The 24,729-nt window shown below is 40.3% G+C and overlaps 2 protein-coding genes across 3 annotated transcripts in view; both read left to right on the plus strand.

Annotated features, from left to right (window-relative positions):
- LOC145447120 (uncharacterized) overlaps positions 1-17,970 on the plus strand; it is a 32,241-nt gene extending 14,271 nt beyond the window's left edge. The window contains exons 11-15 of the mRNA XM_080325538.1: positions 6,283-7,045; positions 9,474-9,650; positions 14,969-15,110; positions 15,802-15,970; positions 17,388-17,970. Of these exons, the coding sequence (XP_080181664.1) occupies positions 6,283-7,045; positions 9,474-9,650; positions 14,969-15,110; positions 15,802-15,970; positions 17,388-17,632 (1,496 nt within the window). The 3' untranslated portion in view covers positions 17,633-17,970. The remainder of the gene's footprint in view (positions 1-6,282; positions 7,046-9,473; positions 9,651-14,968; positions 15,111-15,801; positions 15,971-17,387) is intronic.
- Positions 418-5,988, plus strand: LOC145447137 (uncharacterized). Of its 2 annotated transcripts, XM_080325559.1 has the most exons (5): positions 418-810; positions 2,546-2,772; positions 3,051-3,195; positions 4,852-4,931; positions 5,756-5,988. In XM_080325559.1, the coding sequence occupies exons 3-5, from the start codon at positions 3,192-3,194 to the stop codon at positions 5,978-5,980; spliced, it is 309 nt and encodes a 102-aa protein (XP_080181685.1). In that variant the 5' UTR covers positions 418-810; positions 2,546-2,772; positions 3,051-3,191; the 3' UTR covers positions 5,981-5,988. The 2 variants fall into 2 exon arrangements, with proteins under 2 accessions (XP_080181685.1, XP_080181684.1); XM_080325558.1 differs by lacking the exon at positions 418-810 and having other exon boundaries at positions 2,293-2,772.
- Positions 17,971-24,729: the final 6,759 nt, after the last annotated feature.

Raw genomic sequence — 24,729 nt, forward strand, 5'->3', positions numbered from 1 at the left:
CAAAAGGATTGCAAAAAAGAGGAAGTTTGATGGAGTCGGTCATTTCATAGGTTGTTTTGTGAAAGTTGCAAAGTTTATGGCTTGTTGCTGTATTAAGCCGTGGATTGGATGGTAAGTATTGATGTATTTATTGTTCCTGTCTTCGTTGTAATATATCCGCCGAATCTGCAATGCGTCACTGGGTATAGTCGAACCTGAAGCAACTTAGTCGTATTCAGTCAGATACCGGCATATAGCGGGAACTGCCAAACGGCTGCAAATAGTGATCGAAGTTTACTGCGTATGCATTTGTATGTAGTTGTAGATCATGTGGTAGTTGGTAATGCGTTAGTAGTCCTAGACGTTTCACAAGCTTCCTTACTTTTATTTTGTACCGTACTGGGCAATGAGTGAAGTATTTATCCAACTGGAGGAATATTCGTCCTGAGGTGATTGAAAAAACTTCAGCTTTAAAAAATATGGGATATCATGCTATACTCGAGCCTTTGATTCAAGATTTGAAAACCCTAGAAACATAAGAACCTGATGTAAATTTGTATTTTACAGATATACATACTGCAGTTGTTTGTAATGTTACTCCTGTGATATTTGTGACATTGAAAATGAGGCTGCTGGAGATCATGAAAGACTGAACGAGTGATTACAGTGGATCACAGATCTGAGATAGCTGAAACTGTGAGAACTGTATTTCGGAGTAATATCGGGGACAGTATATTCAACTTCTATATTACGATGAGGCATTTGCCTCGTATGATCTCTCGACAATTCAAGATGAAGGAGTAATACGACTAATCTTGACAGACGATGAAAGTAAGTAATTATTACCACACATAAATTGGTAGGCTACTATACTAGGATTACACTCTTAACGCATATTCGAAGAGTTGTTTCGGGGTTCCGAACGACACTGATTCCAAATATGACCTTGGTGTTTTCAAATTGTCTCTGGTTTTGGTGATATCCCATGGGGTTATTTTGACGAACGTCACATTTTCACTGTATGGTCCAGATAAAAAAAACGGCTAAGAAATTAAATCTACTTGTTATACTGAACACTGTATTAAATCAAAATGCAGTAAAATAATTATATTTAGGTTAATTGGATTTACCGTAATTTTCCAAGTATAGTACGCCCCCATGTATAATACGCACCCCTAAAATAGCATGTAAATTCTGGGGAAAAGCCTGTACCCATGTATAGTACGCGCCCTACATTTCAGTACATGAATAGAATAGTTCCGATTTCGTATACAATGTCATTCTGTTTTGCGATGTCAGTCTTGAACAATCATTACACAGCGATCGCTAATCATTATACAATTAGCGGGATTGTCTTTGAACGATAGTAGATAGCAGCCAAAGCCTGCGAGGCGGGTGGCGCGATAGTTCAGGCTAGCGACACAACATCTTGAGCACGAGAAGACCTTTTACAGATGCGATTGCTAATCATTATAAAATTAACGGTATTGTGTCTAAACGATAGTAGATAGCAGCCAAAGCCTGCGACGCCGGCAACGAGTTAGTTTAGGCCAACGAACCGACATCTTGCGCACGATGCCTATTATAGATGCGATTGCGCCTAGGCTAACGCTTATGTCATGCGCAACAGGTCTGTTGGAGATGCGACTGATTACGCAAGCGATTATATCTTGCGCACATGGCCTCTTGTGTATGTATAAATTGCGTATGCGATTGTTCGGGCCGGTCGTTGACGCGATGAATTGGCGAGAATTGCCACGCACGAGTGTCTATTAGTGACCTAATTTTGCTCGCGTACAAACGGCAAACCAACTCAGCAGGAGATCGCGTGCTTTTGCACACGACTCTCGTTAATTGGATACACGCGTCGCTTCCCACTTATTACTACGCGCGATGGCTGAAAGTGATGCGCGATTGGAAACAATCATGAAGAATGAAGATAGGTGTGATTTCAAGTTTTTTATCGAGGGAGATTTTTTTCAAGCGCGTTGTTCCTATGTACAATTAAATAGTATATTCATATTGAAATGAACCCGAATATTTTCGGCTGACACTCGTCAGGGGTAATCGTCAGCAACTAGTAGAGAATTGGAAAGAACATTGTATATCAACAATCGTATCACAAAATATGACGTCACCAGCATGAAATTTCGAATGAGAGAGCGTTCAATGTACTATTTTTAGGTGATACACGAACTCCTTTTGTTGACATAGTTTTGGTTGGTGTATTTTGATAAAAGTGGATTCCAAGGCACACAAATGGAATTGTGAACGGCCTCGACCTACGATTCGAAATCGGTCGTCTCGTTCCTATGTATAATACGCACCCCCCGATTTTAGGGCAAAAAATCGTGAAAATTTTGCGCATTATACATGGAAAATTACGGGTATCATAATTGGAGTTTTTTATAGATTATTTCTTAAGAGACCACATCATATTTAGAGTGGTGCCCCTTTAATTTCAACCTTGCAATCGATTTCTTACAAGCGCGTTGCTATTTTTGCGCTGAAGAGATATTTCCATGGCTAAGCCAAGTATTATCGTGACTCTTCTATACTTGTGCAGAGAAAGCTGTTTGCAAAGTCAACACATCTACCCTTCCGAAGACGAATTTAGCGTCGACGAGCATCAAAAGGAAATAAGTCAGAGTGGAAATAGAGGGTGCCAGATGAAGAGATGCTGCAAGATCGAATGAGAAGAACTTTTAAATCAGGCCGCGACAGTGTCGTAAATGGAACATCAGCAAGAATACTGATGGAGAATGAAGATCAGTTTGGACCCATGCTCCCTTGGTAGGTACAATCTAACGCAGTGGTTTCAAACACAACATTGCCATGATTGAGTCAACCTGCGACTTTGCAACAAACTCACAAAGTGTTCGTTTTACAGAATTCTATGATAGTACAAAACAAACTACATATATATATTCCTGAAATAATTTACGATAGTTCTGACATATCCTCGACCACAAGCCCGACCTGTGCTTAAATTGAGACTACTGATAGTACTAAAGGCTCCTGCAGACAAACTTAATTAATTAGCTATGATGTAAATCTGTCACAATGTTCAGATTTTGGAAGAAGTGAAAATATGTTGCCTGAATCAAGCCTGTTTGGATGTTGACTTGACCGCAAAGATTTTGGAAAAGATTTGGAGCTCAGCACTCAGTCTCCTGCAACCGCAAGAAATTCCGATAGAAATTCAAAAAGTTATGGGTAAGTAAGATACTTTCGCAAATTTAGTTAGTTGGCGGTCAATATCTGTCGAGTAGTTCTAGTCGCGGATTGTGAAAAATGATTAGTTCAAATTTTAGTTGCGGGTTTCGGGAAGTGAGTAATTCTTGTTCCAGCTTCGCAGTTGTGTAGGTGCTCAATAACTGAAAAACACATGTCATCGCGAGGGTGGGTTGAAATCGAATAGCCTACCTGAGTGATTCCACAGATCTAGTTGGTTCAGGGATGGGCCATTATTTTTCTCTGCAGGCCACTTCAGTAATAGAAAGTAAGTTGGCGTGCCGAGCCAAACCAACATGTTCAGCTATATTCTCCAGTGTATTGATTTTATTTATAAATGGAGAGCAGTGAATTACATTTTTAATAAATACGTCTCCGTGGATGTGTTGATATTAGATAGCCTAATGAGAAAAGTACGGTTAATTAACGAAATGAAAATTTATATTTATTTTCCCTCCTAATTCAAGATAATGTTAAACATGATACATTTTGAATTCTCTGTAATCCGGGTTTTTATATCAATACATTAAAAGGTAGGCTATATCTTAACAGTGCGACTTGATGAAATTGACATATATATATATATCGGTTTCGGCCGACATGTGGCGGTACTTTTGGTCAAGATTTCCTCTTCGTTGAGCTTTTTTGCAGCACACTTCGCAGAGTCACATGTTAGCCGAAACGTCATTGTCAACGTCTTGGTGTGTCCTGACGCGCTAACGGCCGACGCCGAAATGCTGATCTCTATAAATTAGCTGTTCTTTCGGGTAGAGTGGTACCCATATTATTATCAAAACATCTAGTCACTATATATCGCGCGAAGAAAATTTGAATTAAATTTCATAAATTATAGGATTTATGTCCATTTACGAAGTAATTTTTGGTGCTTCGAGCTCGGGCCCTCTCCATTTGAGGGGTCTGGGATGCGGCAGTTGCGACCCTGTCTTTAGTGCTCCATACCTTCTTTGCATTTCAGCTTTCAACATTCTTTTTATGATATGTCCATTCACCCTTTATGTATAATGAGGTCTCAGTCAAAACGCGCACTGACAATGGCAACAAAGAAGGTTTGAACCAAACTATACGGAAGGAGTAACTTATTGTGACTTATTGTTACGACTTTGCTACATTGACTTGATTTTAAATCTGGATTACGCATACAAGCTTGGGAGGGACGTACGCTATGTTATCGCGATACATTATTGAGCAGGTTTCAAAGTAAATCAATTTCCGTTCCAGCTCAGTTTATCCAGCTTATGGTTTTATTCAGTAATATTCAAAAGTAGGTTTTATGTTTTTAATTCCAAAAAATGGCCCCACATGCTTCTCAAAATAGCGGGGCTCACTTTGCCCTTGGCTGAGTTCGATGTATTATAGTTCGTTAGTTGCGGATTTATAAAGGTCATTACTTGGTAAGATATTATAGAGATAGGGTATTTCAAGTTGCCGATTTTAAAAACTGTCTGGTTCCTAAGGCAATGTTGAAATTTGCATATTTTTTGCCACGCCCATATTTGCAGTTCACACTACACAAACAGTAACTGCATTCATTTAATTTTTGTAACTGCATTTATTTAATTTTTAAACCGTTTTTTTCTCGAATGTTCCACTTGAGCTGATCTCTCACTTCTCATTCAGGTAATCAGAAATTGGACTGGGTGGTCGGCATACCCACCATTTTCAATGAACGCTTCGACAGCTTCCTGATTGTGGATAAGGTGAGTTGTTGATAATGGCCAAAACTGGTTTGCTCAATAATACTACAAGACAATACTACAATAATAATAATAATAGTTAATTCAGATTCAAGTGCTCGAATCATTATGCCCAGCCCTACAAACAATGTGCGTTTAGTGTGCGCCATTGCCTCGCGGGAAAACCAGTCAAAAACCATTGATATTGTTGGTTGTGATTTAGTTCGTAAGCTCCTGATTTTAAAAGGTTGCTAGTACTAGTTCTAGTATCAAATTTTAAAAAGTTCTAGACTGTATAGTTGTAAGTTATAGTTATATATGTGGATTTTGAAAATTGAGTAATTTTAGTTACAATTCTAGTTTTGAATTTTATAAGGTGATTGATTAGTCCTAGTTTTAGTTTTACTTGCGGATTTGAAAAAGCGAGTAGTTCTGTTTTCGGAATTCCCAGAAAAGACACAAACAACCTTTGGCCGGGTCGCAATCACCAAAATACAAGTTTTCAAATCCTGGATTAACCGCCCATCCGTGCAATAATCCATCCATTTATTAATAATTGGATAATATAGTAGGTCGTAGCATCAAATAGTATAGTGGTGCAGAGGTAAAGGAATGGAAGACTGTGCATGTGTGCATACTTGATATTGTCAAGTGAAAAGTAGATTTTGTACATACCGAGACAATTCATAGACAAGGTCATTGTAATGAGGTGCTAATAGATTTTTGTCATCTTAACTGGCTGTGATTGATACAACTTTAAACCACCTTGGAAACTATTCATATGTATTCTATCAACCCGTGTGCCTTGAATAGTGCATGCATGGTAATGACATTTATATTCATTATAGGATCCGAAGAATGTCAACCCGACGATGAAGTGCGATACTCTTCAGAAAAAGTGGACAATCCATTTCGTTTGGGAATCTGTCGATGGACTAATGAGTTTCCATCATACAGTGGCGACATATTGCGTTTTCAACATGAAGTTTGCGCCAGCGTCAGCGAGTTCATTGAACTTTTCGCAGATTTTCTTGCAAACATTCCAGATGTCAAATACAGCTAAATACATCTAACCACAGGGTATGTGTACATTAATAGAGGTGAAAGGTCAATTTGAAGCATTATTAGGACATGGGTAGGGACATGGATGTCAACAGGTCTACATGGATGTCGACAAGTTATCATGGGCCTTTTCCATGTCAACATGACTCAGGTGGGACCAGGTCTAGACTATGGGTACACCCATGATTATTTTTTACAGTGTACTGGAATTCGTATACTTATAACCTGTATTTATACATGATGTCGATTGAAACACGCGTCTCGACCTTCATTAGGATGTCAAAATGATCGAAATTCGCAGTCATATTTTCAGGTGACATGCTGAGCCTAACCGTGAACGAATTGGATTTGGAAGACCCATCCGATGTTCTCGTAATACGTGAATTTACTTCGGAAAAGTTTTCTGTTCCCAAGAATCCGGTACACGTTCAAACATACACTTTGTCTGGAATCCGTCATCGATTTACCGTGACCACGCAAGGCTTTTTCGAGCTCAATTTCCGAACCGACAGCTCTGTTTCCAAAAAGGGTTTCCGATTGGAAATCACCGTTGTAGACCCGCGATGTGGCGGGGAAGTTCGCACCAGCGGCGATTACATCACGAGCCCGAACTACCGTTCGAGCTACTACCCTGCCAACTCGAAGTGCGACTGGCGCATCGAGGCTCCATCCAAGCAATACAATATTCAAATACGTGTGATTTCCATTAATCTGACGAAAACGGATAACTGTGCCGATAGAGTGATTTTATCGCAACACAATAAACCACACACCGTTTTGTGCGGACACAACGCATCGAAAGACATCGTGACACTGAACGGGAGCACCGGATCGATTCTATTTCGTACCTCTGGATATGAAAAGGGAGCGAATGGCTTTGCTCTGCAAATATTTTTCGTGAAACGCAGACCTTCGAAGACGACGCAATGTGGAATACAAACATCCCCGTTCCGATTTGCAGATGCAGTTCGAGAAAAGATTGTCGGTGGAACTAGAGCGACAATTGAGAATTTTCCCTGGATGGCTCTTCTTCGAACGCATACTACATTCTGTAGCGCAAGTCTCGTTAGCAATTTGTGAGTATGGTATAAATGCATACGTCGGAAAGTGTTAATGAATATCGAGAGATAGCTGACTTACTCAGCTTCGGACACATGAAAATCAAATGTGATGGAAGATAATTCCGGCATACCCCTTTTGACAATTGGTGATTACTCAGATTTCGATACCACGTTTGTAATTAGACCGGATGTTCTACACCGAAATGCCCGGAAAGTAAGGATGGTGTGAACCCCGGATTGGTTCTGCTTCGGGGTTGCATTTAAAACAAACGGTGTTTTAAAACACTTTGTTTAAGACATGTTTTAAACAGTGTTTTAAACCAAGGCCTTTAAAAAATATGTGTTCTTTTTTAAGTTGTAAATTTATGTCGTAATTGTGCAAACACTCTCCGAAAAACATGTTGTACGGACAATTACCACTCGCTATAGCCGACGTATATCGATACGGGATGGTTGGAACCCTCAAAATAGTCGGTTCTACAGCAATAGTACAGATATCTCGTCAAAGGAGCTATATTTACCCAATATTTTCAATTTTCAATGTCAATCCACTATGACGTCACAATTGAATATTCGTGACGTCATAGATTTTAAAAAAATATAAAAATTAAAAACATGTTTTAAACAAGGCCCTTGATTTGAACATGTTTGTTTTAAATTGATTTTTGTTTCAAATGCAGCCCTACACGAAAACATTTTTGTAAGGTTCTCTTATATGATCTATGTGAATTGTGATCGCGACCGAAACACGAACCTATGACGTCACATAACGTCGTGTTGCGAATTTCAACCCTGTATTTTCGTAATTAAGGTACAGTACACGATACTTAGCAGAGATGAGCGGATTTGAAATTTCTATGTCCTAATCCAATCCAAATCCGAACCTTGAAATCCAAATCCAAATCCTAATCCAAAACTTTTTCTTATTCAAGTCCATGTCCAATCCTAATCCGATTCCAACTAAATTCAGAAAAAATACTAATTTATGCAATAGAGGGATTCGAAAATTTTCTTTCACAACCAACAATTCACTTGATTCAAGATAACTTAGTAACCATAAGTACATTAATAACTGATCTGAATAAAGTTTGTCGCCATTCGCCACACGACATTTCAATCTCCCAGAAAATAGGTGAATCCAATCCAAATCCTAATCCGTTCTGAAAAAAATGTCTAATCCAAATCCAATCCAAATCCGACAAAATTTCACAAATCCTGTTTTTTCAAAACCTAATCCTAATCCATGCTCATCTCTGATACTTAGCGACGACTCAGGCCCCATTATTGCCATAGTGCTGAAGTACAGGCTGACTTTTTAAGCACGCTAAATGTATCAACTAAGGAATAATCAAATACTATAATAATTCCATAAAATCTATATCCTCCGTTGATATTGATCAGATGGAAACGATTTCTTCACTTGCTACAGATATTACCTTAAAACAAGTTACATAGTAACAGACACTCCAATCGGATGGATTTGGATTTATGATCCAATAAATATTTCACATCAAGATTGCGTACGTCTGCTAAACTTTTTAGATCAGAAAACGATGCATTCTTTAAATCAATTTCGAAGATGTCAATAATTGATTGGTTGAGTGAGCACGATTCGCTGACCAGATAATTAAAGTATATTTCTTTCTTGATGTTGTGTGATTGCGGGCCATAGCAGAAAGTCACTACATTTTCAGTGTTCACAAGCGGAAAGCTGAATATTTCGAGCAAAGTTTTCTAACCATATGAATCATTTTAAATGGGCAAGGCGCATACTCGTTTAGTCCTGAGTTTCTTTTCATGCTGCCAGAGTGAGAGTTCAGGACCTACCAATGGGTTCGTTTGCGAACACGAACCTTCAATTTCTGAGGTTCACATATCGACCGCACCATCTTCACGTTCGAAACATATCTGCCGCTAAGTATATTTGTAGCCCCCGCAAGGGCTATGAAACAGGGATTCTCAACGTTTTTGAGATGCCCACCGCGACTATAGTACACGCATGCAGAGACACCGCTTATCATAAGATTACCGATAATAAAAAGTGCAACGACATGATGTTGCGATAACGAGGCATTATTTCATGATATGGAAGGCTACAACCGTTTGATGATAAGAAAATTTGGAATCTGTAGCCCGGGGTGTGCGGGTCAGATATGACCAACACAGCAGAACCAGAGGCCACATATCATAGACTATCTAGTACAGCGCCTCACGACCAGGGGATTCCCCACTTGGGAGGAATACTGTAATGTTTTGGGAGTAATCTGTAAGAGAAGGAAACCGGGACTCACCAATTTTTTCATTAATGTGGAAAATTGTAAAGTCAAAAACCAGTTCTTATCAAATGCGTGTTCTGTTTCACTGATTTTTAGCTAGGATTTTGAATAAATACTATTTGAAATATTCCCTGGTCCATACCTAAACTATTTTGAATCTCATTCAGCTTTGTTGTGACCGCGGCGCATTGCTTAGTCAAAATGGTGCGAGTGGATGGTGTGGAGCGTCCCGTATTGCGCCACCGTGCAGACCAGTTCCAGGTGATTGTTGGTCGTTCGAAACGACTCACTAGGAATCCAGGCGAGCAGACCAGAAACATTACTCACATGGCGCTTCGTGACGAGTGAGATCGATATGTTTATATTATACACATTAGCAGCGAACATTGGCGTAGTCAGAGGAGAGCTAAACGGGCCATCGCTCCCCCCAAATTTTCGGAAAACTTTCCTAAAATCATTAAATATTACAGTATTTTTGGGGCAGATGAATGCAACCTAAAAAATTTCTTCGCGCTTCGCGCGATTTAGTGTTCACTGTCTATACATGTCTTAATTTTAATAACGGTATCCCGAAGAAATAAATTCTTCCGCAAATACCCGGAGTTCAATTTAGCTGCATTCTCAATTATGGGAATACAACAGTGCGATTAGATTCACTATATATAACAGTGGTTCTCCACCTGGGGCGCGGGAGGCTCTCAGGGGGACGCGAGAAATTGACAAAGTCTGTATGGATTCTGACTAAACATGTGTTTCACAACCATTCTGAGAAGACCATTGTTGAAGACGAAACTTTTTTCGTACTCAATGAAGCTCGCCAAATTCAAACTCTAGCAGTCGCGATCAACGGTGTATAGGCTTATTCCCCCATTTTTGAGCAAATTTTTGATGTTCTTTAAAGATTTAGAGCAATTCCCACGTGTCAGTCATTCATTACGTCATAGCTTTGACAGTAGCCTAATGTTCGGTGCGCTGTGTAGCTGTTGTTAATAGCTGGCGAACTGCACTGCCTAAGACAGACTTAGATGCAATAAAGGTTGCCCGGTTTCGCCCTCAATTAAGCTACCCTATATCAACACAATTTAATTCAATTCCAAAACTAATCAAATTTAGCATGTCAGTACAGAACGACGCCGTGCTCTCTGTAGTCACTACCAGCATTAGGATTAATCTTAGTGCAACCTACCTTGAAATAAATTGATGTCCTGCTCAGTGTTTTTTCGCTATTTTCAAACAAGTTTAGGGAAATTTGTCAGAAATGTTAAATACTCAACAACTGGAATGCGGATTCAAACTTTTCGTAAGACATACCATATGTATACTAGTAAATCAGGGATGGGCAACCTGCGGCCGTAGAAGGGAATTCGTACGGCCTTCGACACCCAATTCAATTAGTATGTGTTGGTGGCCGTCAACATGCAAATTGAAATTACGAATTCACTCCCATATTTTTGAGCGATTTTAATTAATCTTGAACTTTTCTTCGCGCTCCGCGCAATTCAACATTACTTCATTTTTCGATTTTAATATAGTGGCGCCCTTCTCAATCTTAGCCGGAATCGGAATCGTGTGATCCTCACAAAAGAAATTTGTTTATGGTACATTTGGACGATTTCAATATATTTCCACTACCGATACAATCGACAATCCTGATGGGGGGTCAAGAAATAACAACATGCAACGAAGTGACTAATAAAAATTGGCCCAGTCGAAGATGCATTTTCATTTATAACTTGCCCTAAATTTTCGAAAGCACTACCTCAATAAACTCTAACGGTGAATCTAATCACATTGGCCGAGAAAGGATAAATATTTGATAGTAATATGTAATACTGCTACTATTAATTACGGCATCATTCGTGAATCTGAAAAATATTCGTGCACCGCCCGACAATATGCAACCCCATAAACTCTTCATAACGTTGCCACTCGTGATTCGGTGCGTACAGTAGGCCGTTGTTAAAATTAGAATACTCCGGAGTTCACCGGGACTGAATATGGACAGATTGATATAGGTAATTTGTATCCAGTTAGTTCATTACGGCTATGCCCTGGAATGCAGCCTTAGGCTACATAAGTAGTCGAAATGCGGTCGAGATAAGCAAAAAGGTTGCCTACCTCTGCATTAGATGATGTGCTCTTTTTGACATGTCGATAAGTGGAGGAGGGGTCAGGGGGCACTATTTTTTTGACCATCGCCAAGGGGGCGCATGTCCAAAAAGGTCGAGAGCCGCCGATCTATAGAGTAGCCTAAGGTCGTTGAGTTGATTGAGTCTAGGATTGTCAGTTCAGTATGGGGTTAGTTCCGGCAATTTCCGTTCCGTGACACACGAAGACATATAGAGTAGGCTACACGCGACTCCGCAAAGTGGGCTCCTAAAATGATTGATGGCCATAAAACCGACGCATGTATTCCGAAGCCTTCGATATAGATTTTTGGGTGCTTAAATGCCTGGCGGTTGTTGATCCTCTCCCTGCAATCAGACTCTCCGACATAAATGCAACTGGGGTACAGGAAAATATCGCCACCTCCCGTCAAAAAGTTTTAAAGTATAGCGTCAATCGACACCAGAGGTTATTAAATAACCGTGCTTCAAGTAATCAAGAAGAATGGATACCACTTGCTCATATACACGCACCAATATTATTGATCAAACTCTTCCATTTATTCAAAAAATAGATACGCTCCGCGTGACTTGGCCCGAAATTCACACTCACTCTTCATCACCTAATGTCAGCGAAACGGTCGATCTTAAAAGCAGCGTTACGAACTGATTGTCTAAAACAATTCACAATTATGTAAAATTATAACCAACTATGGCATAGCAATGAACTGCACAATCACTTCCGTCGTAGTCTACGGATCGTAGCAGTGTAACGCAGTATTGGGGCGTTGCAAAGACGGTGTTGTGGAGGTGAAATAAAGGTCGGGATAATAGCGAATTTCGAAGATGTCAGTGTGAAGAAAAAATCACATGTGTGGCAAAACCTTTTGTTTTGAAAGTTTCAGGGTCTAGCACAGCGGTTCCCAACGTGGGCGATATCGCCCCACAGAGGGCGATTTTGAAAAACAAGGGGGTGATTTGGGGATGAAAATGTTAGGATGTTCAGTGAGATATCTTTAATCAACACGGCCACAAAAATGCACCTGGACATGGCTTATTCTGCATACGACGCCAAATTTGACTCACAAATGGTCAACTTAACGGCGGAAACGTGTTTTTAGAGCACCTCCTCGAAAAATTACCTTTTTATTCACTCAATTCTTTAGGTGAATAAGTTTTCCCGTTTACATGTCCTCTTCTTCGAATCCGTAAATATGGAACGGTAGGGGATGGGCGCGAAAATTTGTGTCGAGCTTGATAAGGGGGCGATGAGTCGAAAAAGGTTGGGAACCACTGCATGGTATAGCACTGAACGAGCTAGCACTTAAACAAATTGTTCCAAAGTGAGCGAATTCGTCGAGCCTTCAAGGCTGACGGCTATGACTTGCCAAGATGTCACAAACGGGTTCGCGACTTCGTGATCGGGCACAGCAAAAAATCCGCAAGTGTGTAGAAGAAGAGCTAATGGCAATGTAACGGACGTTTTTCGATCACGTTGGACAAATCAACTCCTACACGTAACAGGCGGTACATTAATTTAAACGCTCATTATCGGGGTGGCTTTCTATCGCTGGGTTTCATTCGTATTCACGGGAGCATCTTTTTGCGTCAATATTACAAGTAATAAATGTTGTTTGTGTAGCTTGTATGTGCATATTGCTACTTTGGTAATCCCGGGAAATCCCGGGATTGAAGAGCCAAAATCCCGGGAAATCCCGATCCCGGGATTTGAAATTTAATCCCGAAGTCCCAACCCTACATAGGGCTGTTCAAAAATAACTTTTTGTTCTGGATTCCAGCCATTCAGTCATTGTCAGGTTACCCTAAAAAACGCTGCACACCAAATTTGGTTCAATTCTAACAAGTATAGGGCTCCGCAGATCCAATTAAAATTTTTACTTTAAATGGGAGAATTAAAAAAAAAAAAATTTTCTGTCAACCCCATGAAATTGTTGAGCTGTCTTCGCTGAACAATTTTATGGGGTTTACAGAAAAATTTAAAAAAAATTTTTTTTTTATGTTCCTGTTTAAATTAAAAAATTTAATTGGATCTGCGGAGCCCTATACTTGTTAGAATTGAACCAAATTTGGTGTGCAGCGTTTTTTAGGGTAACCTGACAATTTGATAACTGAACGACTGGAATCCAGAAAAATAAGTTGTATTTGAACAGCCGTTGTACATTGTACAACGATCGCCCCAGATGTTGTGTTAATCATCCAATAAGGACCCAAGGCCATCATTTTATTTATCGTTAAAGGGGGGTCGTTTACGCACCCCCCCTCCCTAACATTTTTTTCTGGCTACGCCCCTAGCAGCGAAAAGTATATTGCGAAGGGTTCGATGTAGAGCACGCCGTTTTCTAAATGCGAAATAGGCATGGGGCCGGCACAAAAACTTATAATGCTCGACCGAAATGGATGACAAAAAACATGTTTATCATCAAACGTCGAACAACATTTCTCGTATGTCACTGCATGGTTCCTTACCCCATTTACATACCTTACCCCATTCGACAAAGAGGTGACTAAATATTCCTCCAATGAACGTGTACAAGATTAGGGTGTTTAAAATGAAACGAATTTAGGGAAATACTTCAGAGTTATTCATTTGATAAGTCTGTTGGAACCATGTTAGATCTAGATTAGTGCTCTTCAACCGGCATGCACATTGCACCCCAGGGTGCATGAAAATCTGGATGGAGTAGAGCAACACAAAAAGGTGTCCTACACAGGGGTGCATGAGAAACAATGCACTCAAAATCAATGGTTTATATCCTGTAGGTGAATCTCGTGATTTTTTCGACCTAGTTTCAGTAATCAGTCTCTGCAGTGGACCAATATTTAATAAAAGTGAGAAACTTATTTTATCCGGTGCACATATAACAGTATTAAGCATATAGTATGAACACCGATATCTTATGATTTGACAGACAGATGAAATAACTGTTGGCTCTCTTTTATTTGACACACGCATTTTATCTAGCTTGACCTGACATGGGTACATAGTCAGAGCAACATCTTTGAATTGTGCACCACTCCAAAAAAGGTGGGGGAATACTGATCTAGAGGACGTTTAGATACCTATCCACTGATGCGCAAGGCGAATGTTGGATTCAACGTCATGCCTATTTCATGCACTGGATTTAATTGTGAGCAACGCAGACAAGCTAGAGCCCACTCTCACCCGCAGATAAGCCGACGAAATCGGTGCGGGAACCAGAATAACCAGACCATGGATATGGGTATCCGTGGATAGCAATGTTGCATTTAACATTAACCCAAAACTCCTCTTGTTTACCGGTATGAAATTCACCTTTAGCAGCTGCATAAGTCCACTCATGAAAACAAACCTCATCTCAAGTACAATTTCAAAATCCTTTCCGGTTCTATCCTATAGTGAAGGTTGCTGGCCCCTAACATTAACCGAGGATCTAGTAATCCGACACCGCTATTCTGAAGTAGCTTCAATCGTATAATGGTGTAACAATGTTGCAGACTACAAGCAAGATTTAGAAGCGGAAAGAGGCAATTCAGTAAATGCCATTGTTATATTTCAGCTATCACTGGGTGAATCACTTCCTCTCTAGAGGTAGTTCACGCTACGATGTACATATACCTATCAACGATATCGTTCTTCTGAAATTGAATCAAGAAGTGGCCTTTTCCGCAACGATCCAGCCTATCTGTCTTCCCACGCAAGTAAGAAAATGGTTGTGTGTGTACCCTTTGATTTAGTTTAATATTTCGGAAGTGATTCGCAATATATGGATTTATTAACATTGCTATGTACATTACTGATCGAAAATTCACCTACGATACATGCGATCGCAGCGATGCAACTGCAGCCTTTCCCGTAGCTCTAGCGAACGTATAAGAGTTACTAAAACTAATTTTCAAAGCAGCATAATTACAATTCTCCATGCGCTGGAGGATTAGCTGCCTATACTTTTCACCGGGCATTAAAGCCCTCATACATACCTGCACTCTTACGAAAAGCGTGTTTATTTCCAACCGTGTACCACCGCTGATATACGGGTGCGAATATACACCCATGACACACGAAACCAGAACATGCCTTCTCGTATTATATCGATTTAGGTAACGACTGCATATACACCAGATTTGTGACTATTCTATGTTTCCTATATTATCGAGCAAATACTTTGCTTATCAAAATCTTAACCAGCTACAAAAGCACCGGAGTATATTGCTATTTGATCCAGCGTACGAGGTCCTCAGTAGCGTGTAAGTGAATATTATGACTGTTTATGGAACAGAGATATCAACGCTATTATATTAGCATTGGTTTTCAACTGTTAGCGATATGCGCCGTTTGTTCTGTCAAATTCTCGCAAAGGAACCGATATAGTTCTTTTTGATTCTTTTTCAGGACGTACAAGAGGGTGATACATGTTATGTGGCTGGTTGGGGTGATCTTAATGACGACGGCAGAGAAACTCTCTATCTGCATTACACTAAAGCGCCAATTCTTGATGCAAAGCACTGCAGCTCATATCGTACCCGGACAGACAGAATATTTGAAACTGGAGTTTGCGCAGGTGCAAACTTTACGTGATCAGAAAATACTGGGAATGTCGAAATGTGGTGGTTGAGAGTGTGATATTTGCTATCATTGCCATTCTAATCTTATTTTCTCTCATTTGCATTGTTTGTATCACATAGACATAGAGCGACGCTCATTCTGTCCTGGCAATTAACCGATAGCATCTAGTCCAGGCGTGGGTAAATTACGGCCGCATGCCACCCGCAACACTGTTTTGTGCGGCCCTCGAAAGCCACAAGAGACTTTGTAAAACTATTGATACTTGAGTACCTGATTAAACTTTTTCTTAATATATTTCAACATGATATTGATTAATCATATTCTTACCATAGTATTTTTTCTATTTCATTGGTGGCGCATCAGTCCGATCTCGAGACCCATGCACTTTGGAAGGTTTCAATTGTGAAACATCACAGAAAGCGAAACTTAAATCACTTAATGCGGACCACGAATGTGATTTTTGATTGGCTACACGAACAAATTTATAGCTTTTGGTGCTGTAGCCTACTTGGAAAAACCGCTTCGCGAGAGCGTTGGATAGATTTGTTCTTTGTATGTGTCGAAGTATATAAATTTTAATATTTATATATTGTAGAATCGTATTTAAAGGTAACGTGGTTATTATTCTGTCAGCACTGTATGTCCTAGAGTTAAACCAAAATTATAATCAGCAAGTCTATGAACAGATCGCTACTCACATACTCAAATTTACATCCAGTCCTAAGAATCGGTACACCGGACTTTCATCCCTAATTTTGACAATGAGGACAACAAGCTTATAAAGTTTCGTCAATGTTTCTGACGCGTGTACATGTACATTATCATGAAAATAATGTTTTTTAAATATAGAAATACATATATATTATTTCCATTTCGCTGGCCACTATATAATCAAAAGACAATATTGAATTTTGGCTTTGTATACCAATTTTATATAGTGCGGCCTGCAACTAGATTCTAATGTTGAATGCGGCCCATCCCTGATCTACTCCATTATGCCGCCGCTGCTTACACTGTGTTGAGCATAGAACATAATCATAATAATTATTCTACATTACATTCTATTATTTTCATCTGCTCAATTCATACAGCGTACAAGGCGATAGACAATACGCAGTGCGATGAAATAGGATGATCATTTGATCAAGTATGCGGTCGATCAATATAACATCAAACTATCCTTACTGGTATTACGAGTATCAATGAATGAATGAATGAATGATCTTGTTCTTTCTTTTAACGCTCTTGTCATTCTCTGCGCGAACCCCCCGATATCATATCATTGGCTTTAAAAAATCAAACTTAAATTTCATCGTATTGTTTACTATTTATGGATAATTATAATCATTATCTAATCGTTTTCGTGATAACATCCAGTTCATCATAAAATCCTCGATTTCTATAAACTTCAGGTTACCCGGCCAAGCGGACAGGGATGTGTTTCGGGGACTCAGGTGGACCTCTTTTCTGTCGTGGGGAATATGGCAATTTCTATATAAACGGCGTGGCATCATGGAGTATAGGCTGTGGACAAGTTAATCTACCTGGAATATACACCAAATTGTACACTTTCGTGGCTTGGATCGTACAAGTTTTGGAAGAGCATGGCTCAAAATTAAATCCCCAAAACGCGAGCTTACTACGCCCATTATTTTAGTATAGTCTACCCCTCAACCCGCATAATGTTTTTTTTTCAGCAAACGCATTTCAATATCAGTCAGAATAGGCTAGTTTATTTCAGTGTTATTCTTATTAGCAACGTGTTTCTTTAATGTATTTGATGGATGTCTTCTAATAGGTCATCATTTAATGCGACTATCGCACAGCCATGAAAATAATATTTTTCGGCTTCGTTGATGTCATTGCCCGCTGAAAGTGCATTTATTAAAAAGTGAGGGTACTGATTTTCGTTGATGTGATTTCTGTTTTGTGTCGGATACTGTCGATCATTTTCTTTTGTCATGATGTAAATACACCCTCGACTTTCGCGAAGGGGCTATTGCATTGCCGTAGCTGACTATCGCTTAAGTAAAGGTAACCAAGGATTGCCTATACTTACGGATCACCACGGATTAGAGCGAATAAACGTGGAAATCCGTGAATCAATCAGGAAGATGACTCCGCACAGATGGGTCAATCATCAAATCTCTGCATTGTTAGAAAAGTTCCCTATCCCGATAATCATCAAGTCTCTGGATGCGTAGAAGTACCTAGTTTTGATGTAGTCTATCCTTGCAGACATGCTATTCCGGGGTTCTCAACTTCCCTCGTATAACGGGCCGCATTTTGATAGCAAAAGACGCTGCGGGCCGCAGAACATCATCACCATGTGTTTGTTGGCTGCTATTAAATTTAGGATACTGAAGGCTATTTACCAGTCTTATACGGACATTTAGTATATTTTTTCGCATTCGAAAGCATTGAAGGACAGCGTTCGTAAGTTTGCATTTGCTGTATTTTTGTGAGAATATCGATCTTCCAGCGGCGCAACTAAATCCCTTCATGGATCGTGCATTGCATTCGTCGCCAAGTCGGTATATGCACCTTCAAACCCTTCCACCAGAGCACCAAACTTTTATGTTTCAATGCGTGAACGAGCAAGTATAAAATTACGGTAACATTTTCGTTACAGAGGCCATTATCACTTTGAACTCTCATTGATATGAGAAGAAGTGGGGCGTTCGAAGACATTTCTGAGCAAACCAATCAACCTTTCTTCTTTCCTTCCATGGCTGGAGCCCTGCACCAATAGTTACATAAGTTAGCTTTGTCAAGTTGATGTTTTTCACTGGTCCTGCCCCCACGTTTAACCCGTCAGCATTTCCTCTGGAAATATGTCCAGGGTCCACTGTCCAGTCTGGAAAAACGTACCTGGATAATTATAGCTACATACAATGTGTGTGAAGTCGATGGATTAGTCCTATGATAGGCTAATGTAGTCTACGTGGCAAGGTGTTTCATAACATGCGATAAAAGATCGACTGACATTGCTGTTACTCTTCTGGTGACGGTTGAATCAGACAACTGTAGCTTCGAAATTTGTCAGGTGATGTTGGCCTTGCTGCTAAGTTCCCGAAACAGCAAATATTCGCACAGTACGTTACAGTTTTATAGAAGTCACACCTTCTCTAGCAGAATCTTGGTGTTAGCGATATGCCAAGCAATTTTGAACAATCCGTCTGTAACGTCGTCGACAATTTTAACAATGCCTCGAAATATGGATTGCTTGGCGTGACACCTAGATAGCAACGTTTTCTGCAAAATCAAGCGATATGTATAACTCCAGAAGAAACGATCGTGGTATCATTTTAAGCTTCTACGCTTCGTTACGACAACTGCTCTTCGACAATTATGACACATCGATCTTCCATGACAACACCGTGCCAGTATCAGTTGCATTCATAATGAAAGATGTCGCGGGCCGCAAATTAATCGTCTGCGGGCCGCGGGTTGAGAACCCCTGAATAATATATATGGTCTAATCCATCAGAGCCTGGCTCAAACCATGACGTGGTGTGCTTGCTTATTACTAATGTCAGCCAATAGCTTTCCGGATTACTGTGGTCTACTTAGCCTGCAGCAGTTGTATCGCTATTTTATTATTTCACGCTACATGCCATACATCTTCAGCAAAAAGATATGACGTATAGTTAACTGAATCACTTCTATAATTTGGAAAGGGCTCAGAAGGCTCAGGAGCTAGAGCAATTCCACATTTAAGCCAGCTGCAAAGGCGTGTTATTGTGTCATACACACAATGCGTACTTCAGTTTCCATACGGCGCACTAATAACATATGCGAAAGGGGGCCGTTGGCGGACCCCACCCAGTAGCTGCTATTACATACTTATAGGGGGTCCCCGGAAAGTCTCGCCCACGGCCCTCCAATCGTAGGGCGACCACAGGTCATGGGTTCGCCTGCCGGGTCAAACCAAAGACTCCAAAAATGGTATCCGAGGCTCAGCATGCACGGATAACATGGAGGAGAAGAATCGGAGTTGCAGACAAGATGACCTTACGGTCCTATCGCATCTCCGTCGTCAAAGCATCGCGATGGTGTAGGCGAAAATGAATATCAGCTCTCACCATTGCTAGCGTAGATGATAAAATTTTGGACCGGCGTGTCGTTAGGAACGGCATTTTTGTAGATACTGACTATCCCTTATGCTCTGGGATAGGTGATAAAAATAGTAATTCATAATAGTCAAGTACAATTGTAATGCCGTATCAGTAGAGGTAGCGAATACTAAGACCTAATTGAAGTGAAAAAAAACGAATAGTGCAATAAGCACTCGGATAGGTAGTTTGAAGAAGGAAAACGGAAAACCCGTCGCACACCTTTTTAGTCAAGTATCAGACACAAAACACTCGTATTTCTTTGCCTTGCTATGCAGTTGTGCCAAATGAGTCAATGAGTGGTTCTCAACCTTTCTGTCTTCGTGAACCACTTTTGAACCGTCACGGACCCCCGCTGACCCCAAAGTTTTAGTTCAAATTTAGCTAGATTATCGTGCAACCGTCATCTGTCTTGTGCGAATATCAGTGCATGGCTAGTGTTAAACAACAACAAAATGCCTATTTTGAAAATAACACCATAGCCTACTATTTATGGGGAAATTTGAATGACTTTTATGATTTAAAAGCGAATTATGTAGCTAAAGTTTTTGAAATACGCGATCGTGTCTTAAAAATCCGCGCCGTCGATTTGTTATGAACGAGTGCCAAAAATCCATTTCCACAAAGATATAGGTGGTGGCGAATGTAATAATAACGCGCAACGCTTCCGACAACACCTTTGGGTATGATCGTAACATACATCAAAATAGAAATACAGATTTCTAGTGAACAGGAAACGTCCAGCAGTCATTTTTTCTAAAAGCAGCTGTTCTGGAATATCGGTCATGCATATCAGAGGAGAAAATGGATTTTTGCAAACAAATTATTTCCAAACCCCCCAAAAAACATCTCTAAACAACAATATGTTTGCATCAGTAGGCTATTGGCAATTGGGATATTAAAATGAGTTTGCACAGTATAATATATCATCTCAGACGGCCATTCTGTTTATGTGAGTTACTAAGTTTTTGCAGTTATGAAGGGACACTGTCACTTGATTTCTCTAATTTAAAAACGTACAAATTAGGTTATCAACTATTTTGCAAATTTGGGGGTTTCGCGGACCGCCTGAAAATGCTTCGCGGACTTCGGATGAGAACCACTGCCGTAATACACGTACACGAGATGCGATGTCCCAGCATTCTCTGGACGCTGAGATGGGCTCTATCACATTCTATAACTTTTTCGTGAAAGATCATTATTTACTCAACTTAAACCTCGAATTTACAAGATTGTAGCTGGTCATCGGCCTTAAAACGTAATCCTAGTGTGATGTATTTACAGATGCGATAATCTCGGAAGAAGGTGCGGTATCACCTATTCCACTTTTCGAAGATTGCAAGAGGACAGGCCTACTCGAGCGAAACTTTGATATATGCTGCTGAAATATAACTAACCGTATCCTTTGGCGTCCGGGGCTGGAGGAAGCAATAGATACTTAACGAAAAGCTAATGAGGAAGTCGGATTGAAGTGCTTTCCGCCCGGTTGGCCGCGACCCACCTGTGGGCCGTGAAGCTATTTCAGCTGGACCGTGAAGAGCATCTAAATGCCATAGTTATTTATTCAATTTTAAAAAATATACCAAACACCTTATCTTCTCACGATTAGACGCGCAAAGATCCGTTCCCTTCCTTCCAATTAAAATACTTTCCCCATAAGTGCCGTAAGCCACGTTCCCGTGCTTAGGATTATTCTTGAACAAGGCGAAATTTGACAATGTGATTTTATTTATACCTTACAATTGGATCTCATTCCTTATTTTCTCCAAAGGCTTTGCGAACGTTGATTGGTAAATGAAATCGAGCTTAATTATAAAATCAGCGAACATTTGCCGCGATGCAAACTATGTTCGAAACGCCTTTGTGTTTGACGTAAAAGGAAAATTATATACTGTTTCACTATACGCATCATATCGTTTGTAATCATCTTATGACGTGTATTCTTACCATGTTAATTACTCGTATTCACGAGTATTCCCGTAATTTCACTTGTAGAGGATGTAACATAACTCGTACATGGCCGATTTCAAAAAAATCTTTTCAAAAGTTGCATAGTTATGCCATACTTTTGTAAATACTGTCGTAAAAAATGTAGTATGAGCCCAGGGCTTTGGAGCCGGAGCCGGAGCCCGGAGCCGGAGCCCCGGAGCCGTGCATTTTCACCGGAGCTGGAGCCGGAGCCGGAGCTCTACATAAAATTCAGCCGGAGCCGGAGCCAGAGCTGGAGCCCGTTATTTGAGGAGTAGCTCCGGCTCCGACGTATTTCATAAGATGCTATTATATATGCAACAACCACATCTGCTGATTTATCATTATTGAACAGCAGGCCTGAATTTTAATGCTGTGCACAGCAATGGCATAGAGTAAAGTGAGTTCCAGTGCAACAATGATGTTATCAACAATTGACAAGTATTCATTATGACTCACAAGCCGGCACGGCGGCACCTATGTCTTCGTTGCGTCATCGGATGTTACTGACGGCTGACAGACTCTAGATTACTATGGATAACTAACCTATGGGGTAGATTAATAATCTATATAGACCAGGAATGGCCAACCTTTTTGGCTAAAAGGGCACATGCAATTGACGAACGAGTGCGCGGTCCACTAGCCGCGCCAATCGGGTAAAATTTTCAAAGTTTATAAATAAACTAGGTCAATAATATTATTACTTGAGTATATTGCGGGTCTACTGTATACCGCCCGCTAGGCTCAGTTTGCAAGGACACGACTATTCGGCGTCTGGCACATCGATATCGAAGGTCTCCGATAATATGCAACAATCATTTTGTGCCTACATTTCACCGTCGACGATTTTTATGCGAGCGCAAACGCGAAAAGACTTTCTCCCGTAATTGCGAATACAGTTAGACTCAATCGGATAAATTAGGCGTTTATTTTCATTTTCAGTAGGGGGTAGGCAACCAAGCAAGAAATCGTGTGACAATTAAACACGCGAAGCGTGAAAAAAAATTTCACTACCATTTTAGTTTATTGTAATGTACGACGATTTACTGAAAATGTGACTGGACCCTGGATCTGCCAATGCGTCGGAACTGATATTTTAGTCATCAACATCCCAAGTGTCGCAGCCAGACTTGTAATTTTTGGTTGACATTGCAAGTTCACAATCTGAGCAATTCATTTTCGATAATATAATAGGAAATTACCTCGCGGGCCATACAAACCCCTCTCGCGGGCCACATTCGGCCCGCGGGTTGGTCACCCCTGATAGACAGGCCCATTCGATAATTTCAGAGCCGGAGCCGGAGCTGGAGCCGGAGCAGTGGTAATAATGCGGCTCCGGAGCTGGAGCCGGAGCTAATGTATGATAGAAGAAAGCTCCGGAGCCGGAGCTGGAGCAGTTTAAATTTACGGCTGCTCCAAAGCCCTGTATGAGCCTACGGATGTTTTCACCAGATATTGTCGACGTACACAATTCGGAATTGTGGAAGCCCTCGCAATCGCCATCGGTTCAACAGTTATAGCGCATAGTTTTAGATCATTGGAACGGAATGGATGTTCTGATGATGATGATCGCCGACCTTACAAATGCTGCATTGGCATTACAGTGTAGACGTGCATGGTCAAACATATTTTTGGTCCGTTCAATACAGAGTTCGGAAGCCTTTTTCGACAAAGGAGCCATACTTACCCTTTATTTTCAATTGTCAATGTCACTTCACTGTGAAGACATGTGGTGACGTCAGGGCTAATAAAAAAAATGGAAAAAACGATCAAAACAAGGGCCATGTTTTAAATTGATTTAAGTTTTAAATGCAACCTTAGTTGTACTTCGAATTACGTTCTCATTCGTTTTGTCAAAGCTCATGGTGGGTCGCACAATGAAACATTGCATCAAAAGTGGGTCGCCAACTGATAAAAGGTTGAGAAGCACTGGATTGGAGTACATCGTCACAGTGGTATCAAAGTAGCTTATGTCCAGTTTTCAAATTTTGAAGGTCCATTTTTAAAACTTGAAAAAAATTCAAGTTTATGAGAATTTTCAATTTTATTCGGCCATATCGTGGCCATGGTTATGTATGTCTCAATAATTTAAAGTTAATCAGGGTCAATACATGACTAAAAGAAGATGAAAACTTTACGTAAAGTCAATTTTCTCAAAATGTGTAAAATGGACATAAGTCAATTTGATATCACTACGACGATATAGTCGAGTGGTTCTTATTCAGTGGAGAATTCCCACCTACGGATAATTCAGAGGTTTCTGTTGGGAAACAGATGCACTGGTACAAGAATACATTCAGTACCTACATACATATGTACGGCGGCGTAAACGCGGAATTACCGTTGTCAATTCATTGCTATGGACAAGCGTCCTTAGCATTATCGCGCCTCGTTCCCAAAAAATGCAGTTGAACTCCGGATAATAGCACGAACAGCATGACGTGCAATAAGGCTTTCGCAGAATTCTGAGGGTAACTGGTATACAAGAAGTATATGGTTGAAATAAAAGGCATTCAACAATACAAAAAGCCTAGGAGTGGGCCGCGCTACAAGTTGGCAGATACAGACAGAGGTGGTCAAAGTAGTCAAGAAATCTACTCAAGTAGAAGTAGAAGTAGCGACGAAAATATCTACTCAAGTACGAGTAGAAGTACTTCCTCCATAGGCAACC

The sequence above is a fragment of the Botryllus schlosseri genome, chromosome 9 (assembly GCF_051294905.1).
Source record: "Botryllus schlosseri isolate E-star chromosome 9, Bs_hap1, whole genome shotgun sequence".
Lineage (NCBI taxonomy): Eukaryota > Metazoa > Chordata > Ascidiacea > Stolidobranchia > Styelidae > Botryllus > Botryllus schlosseri.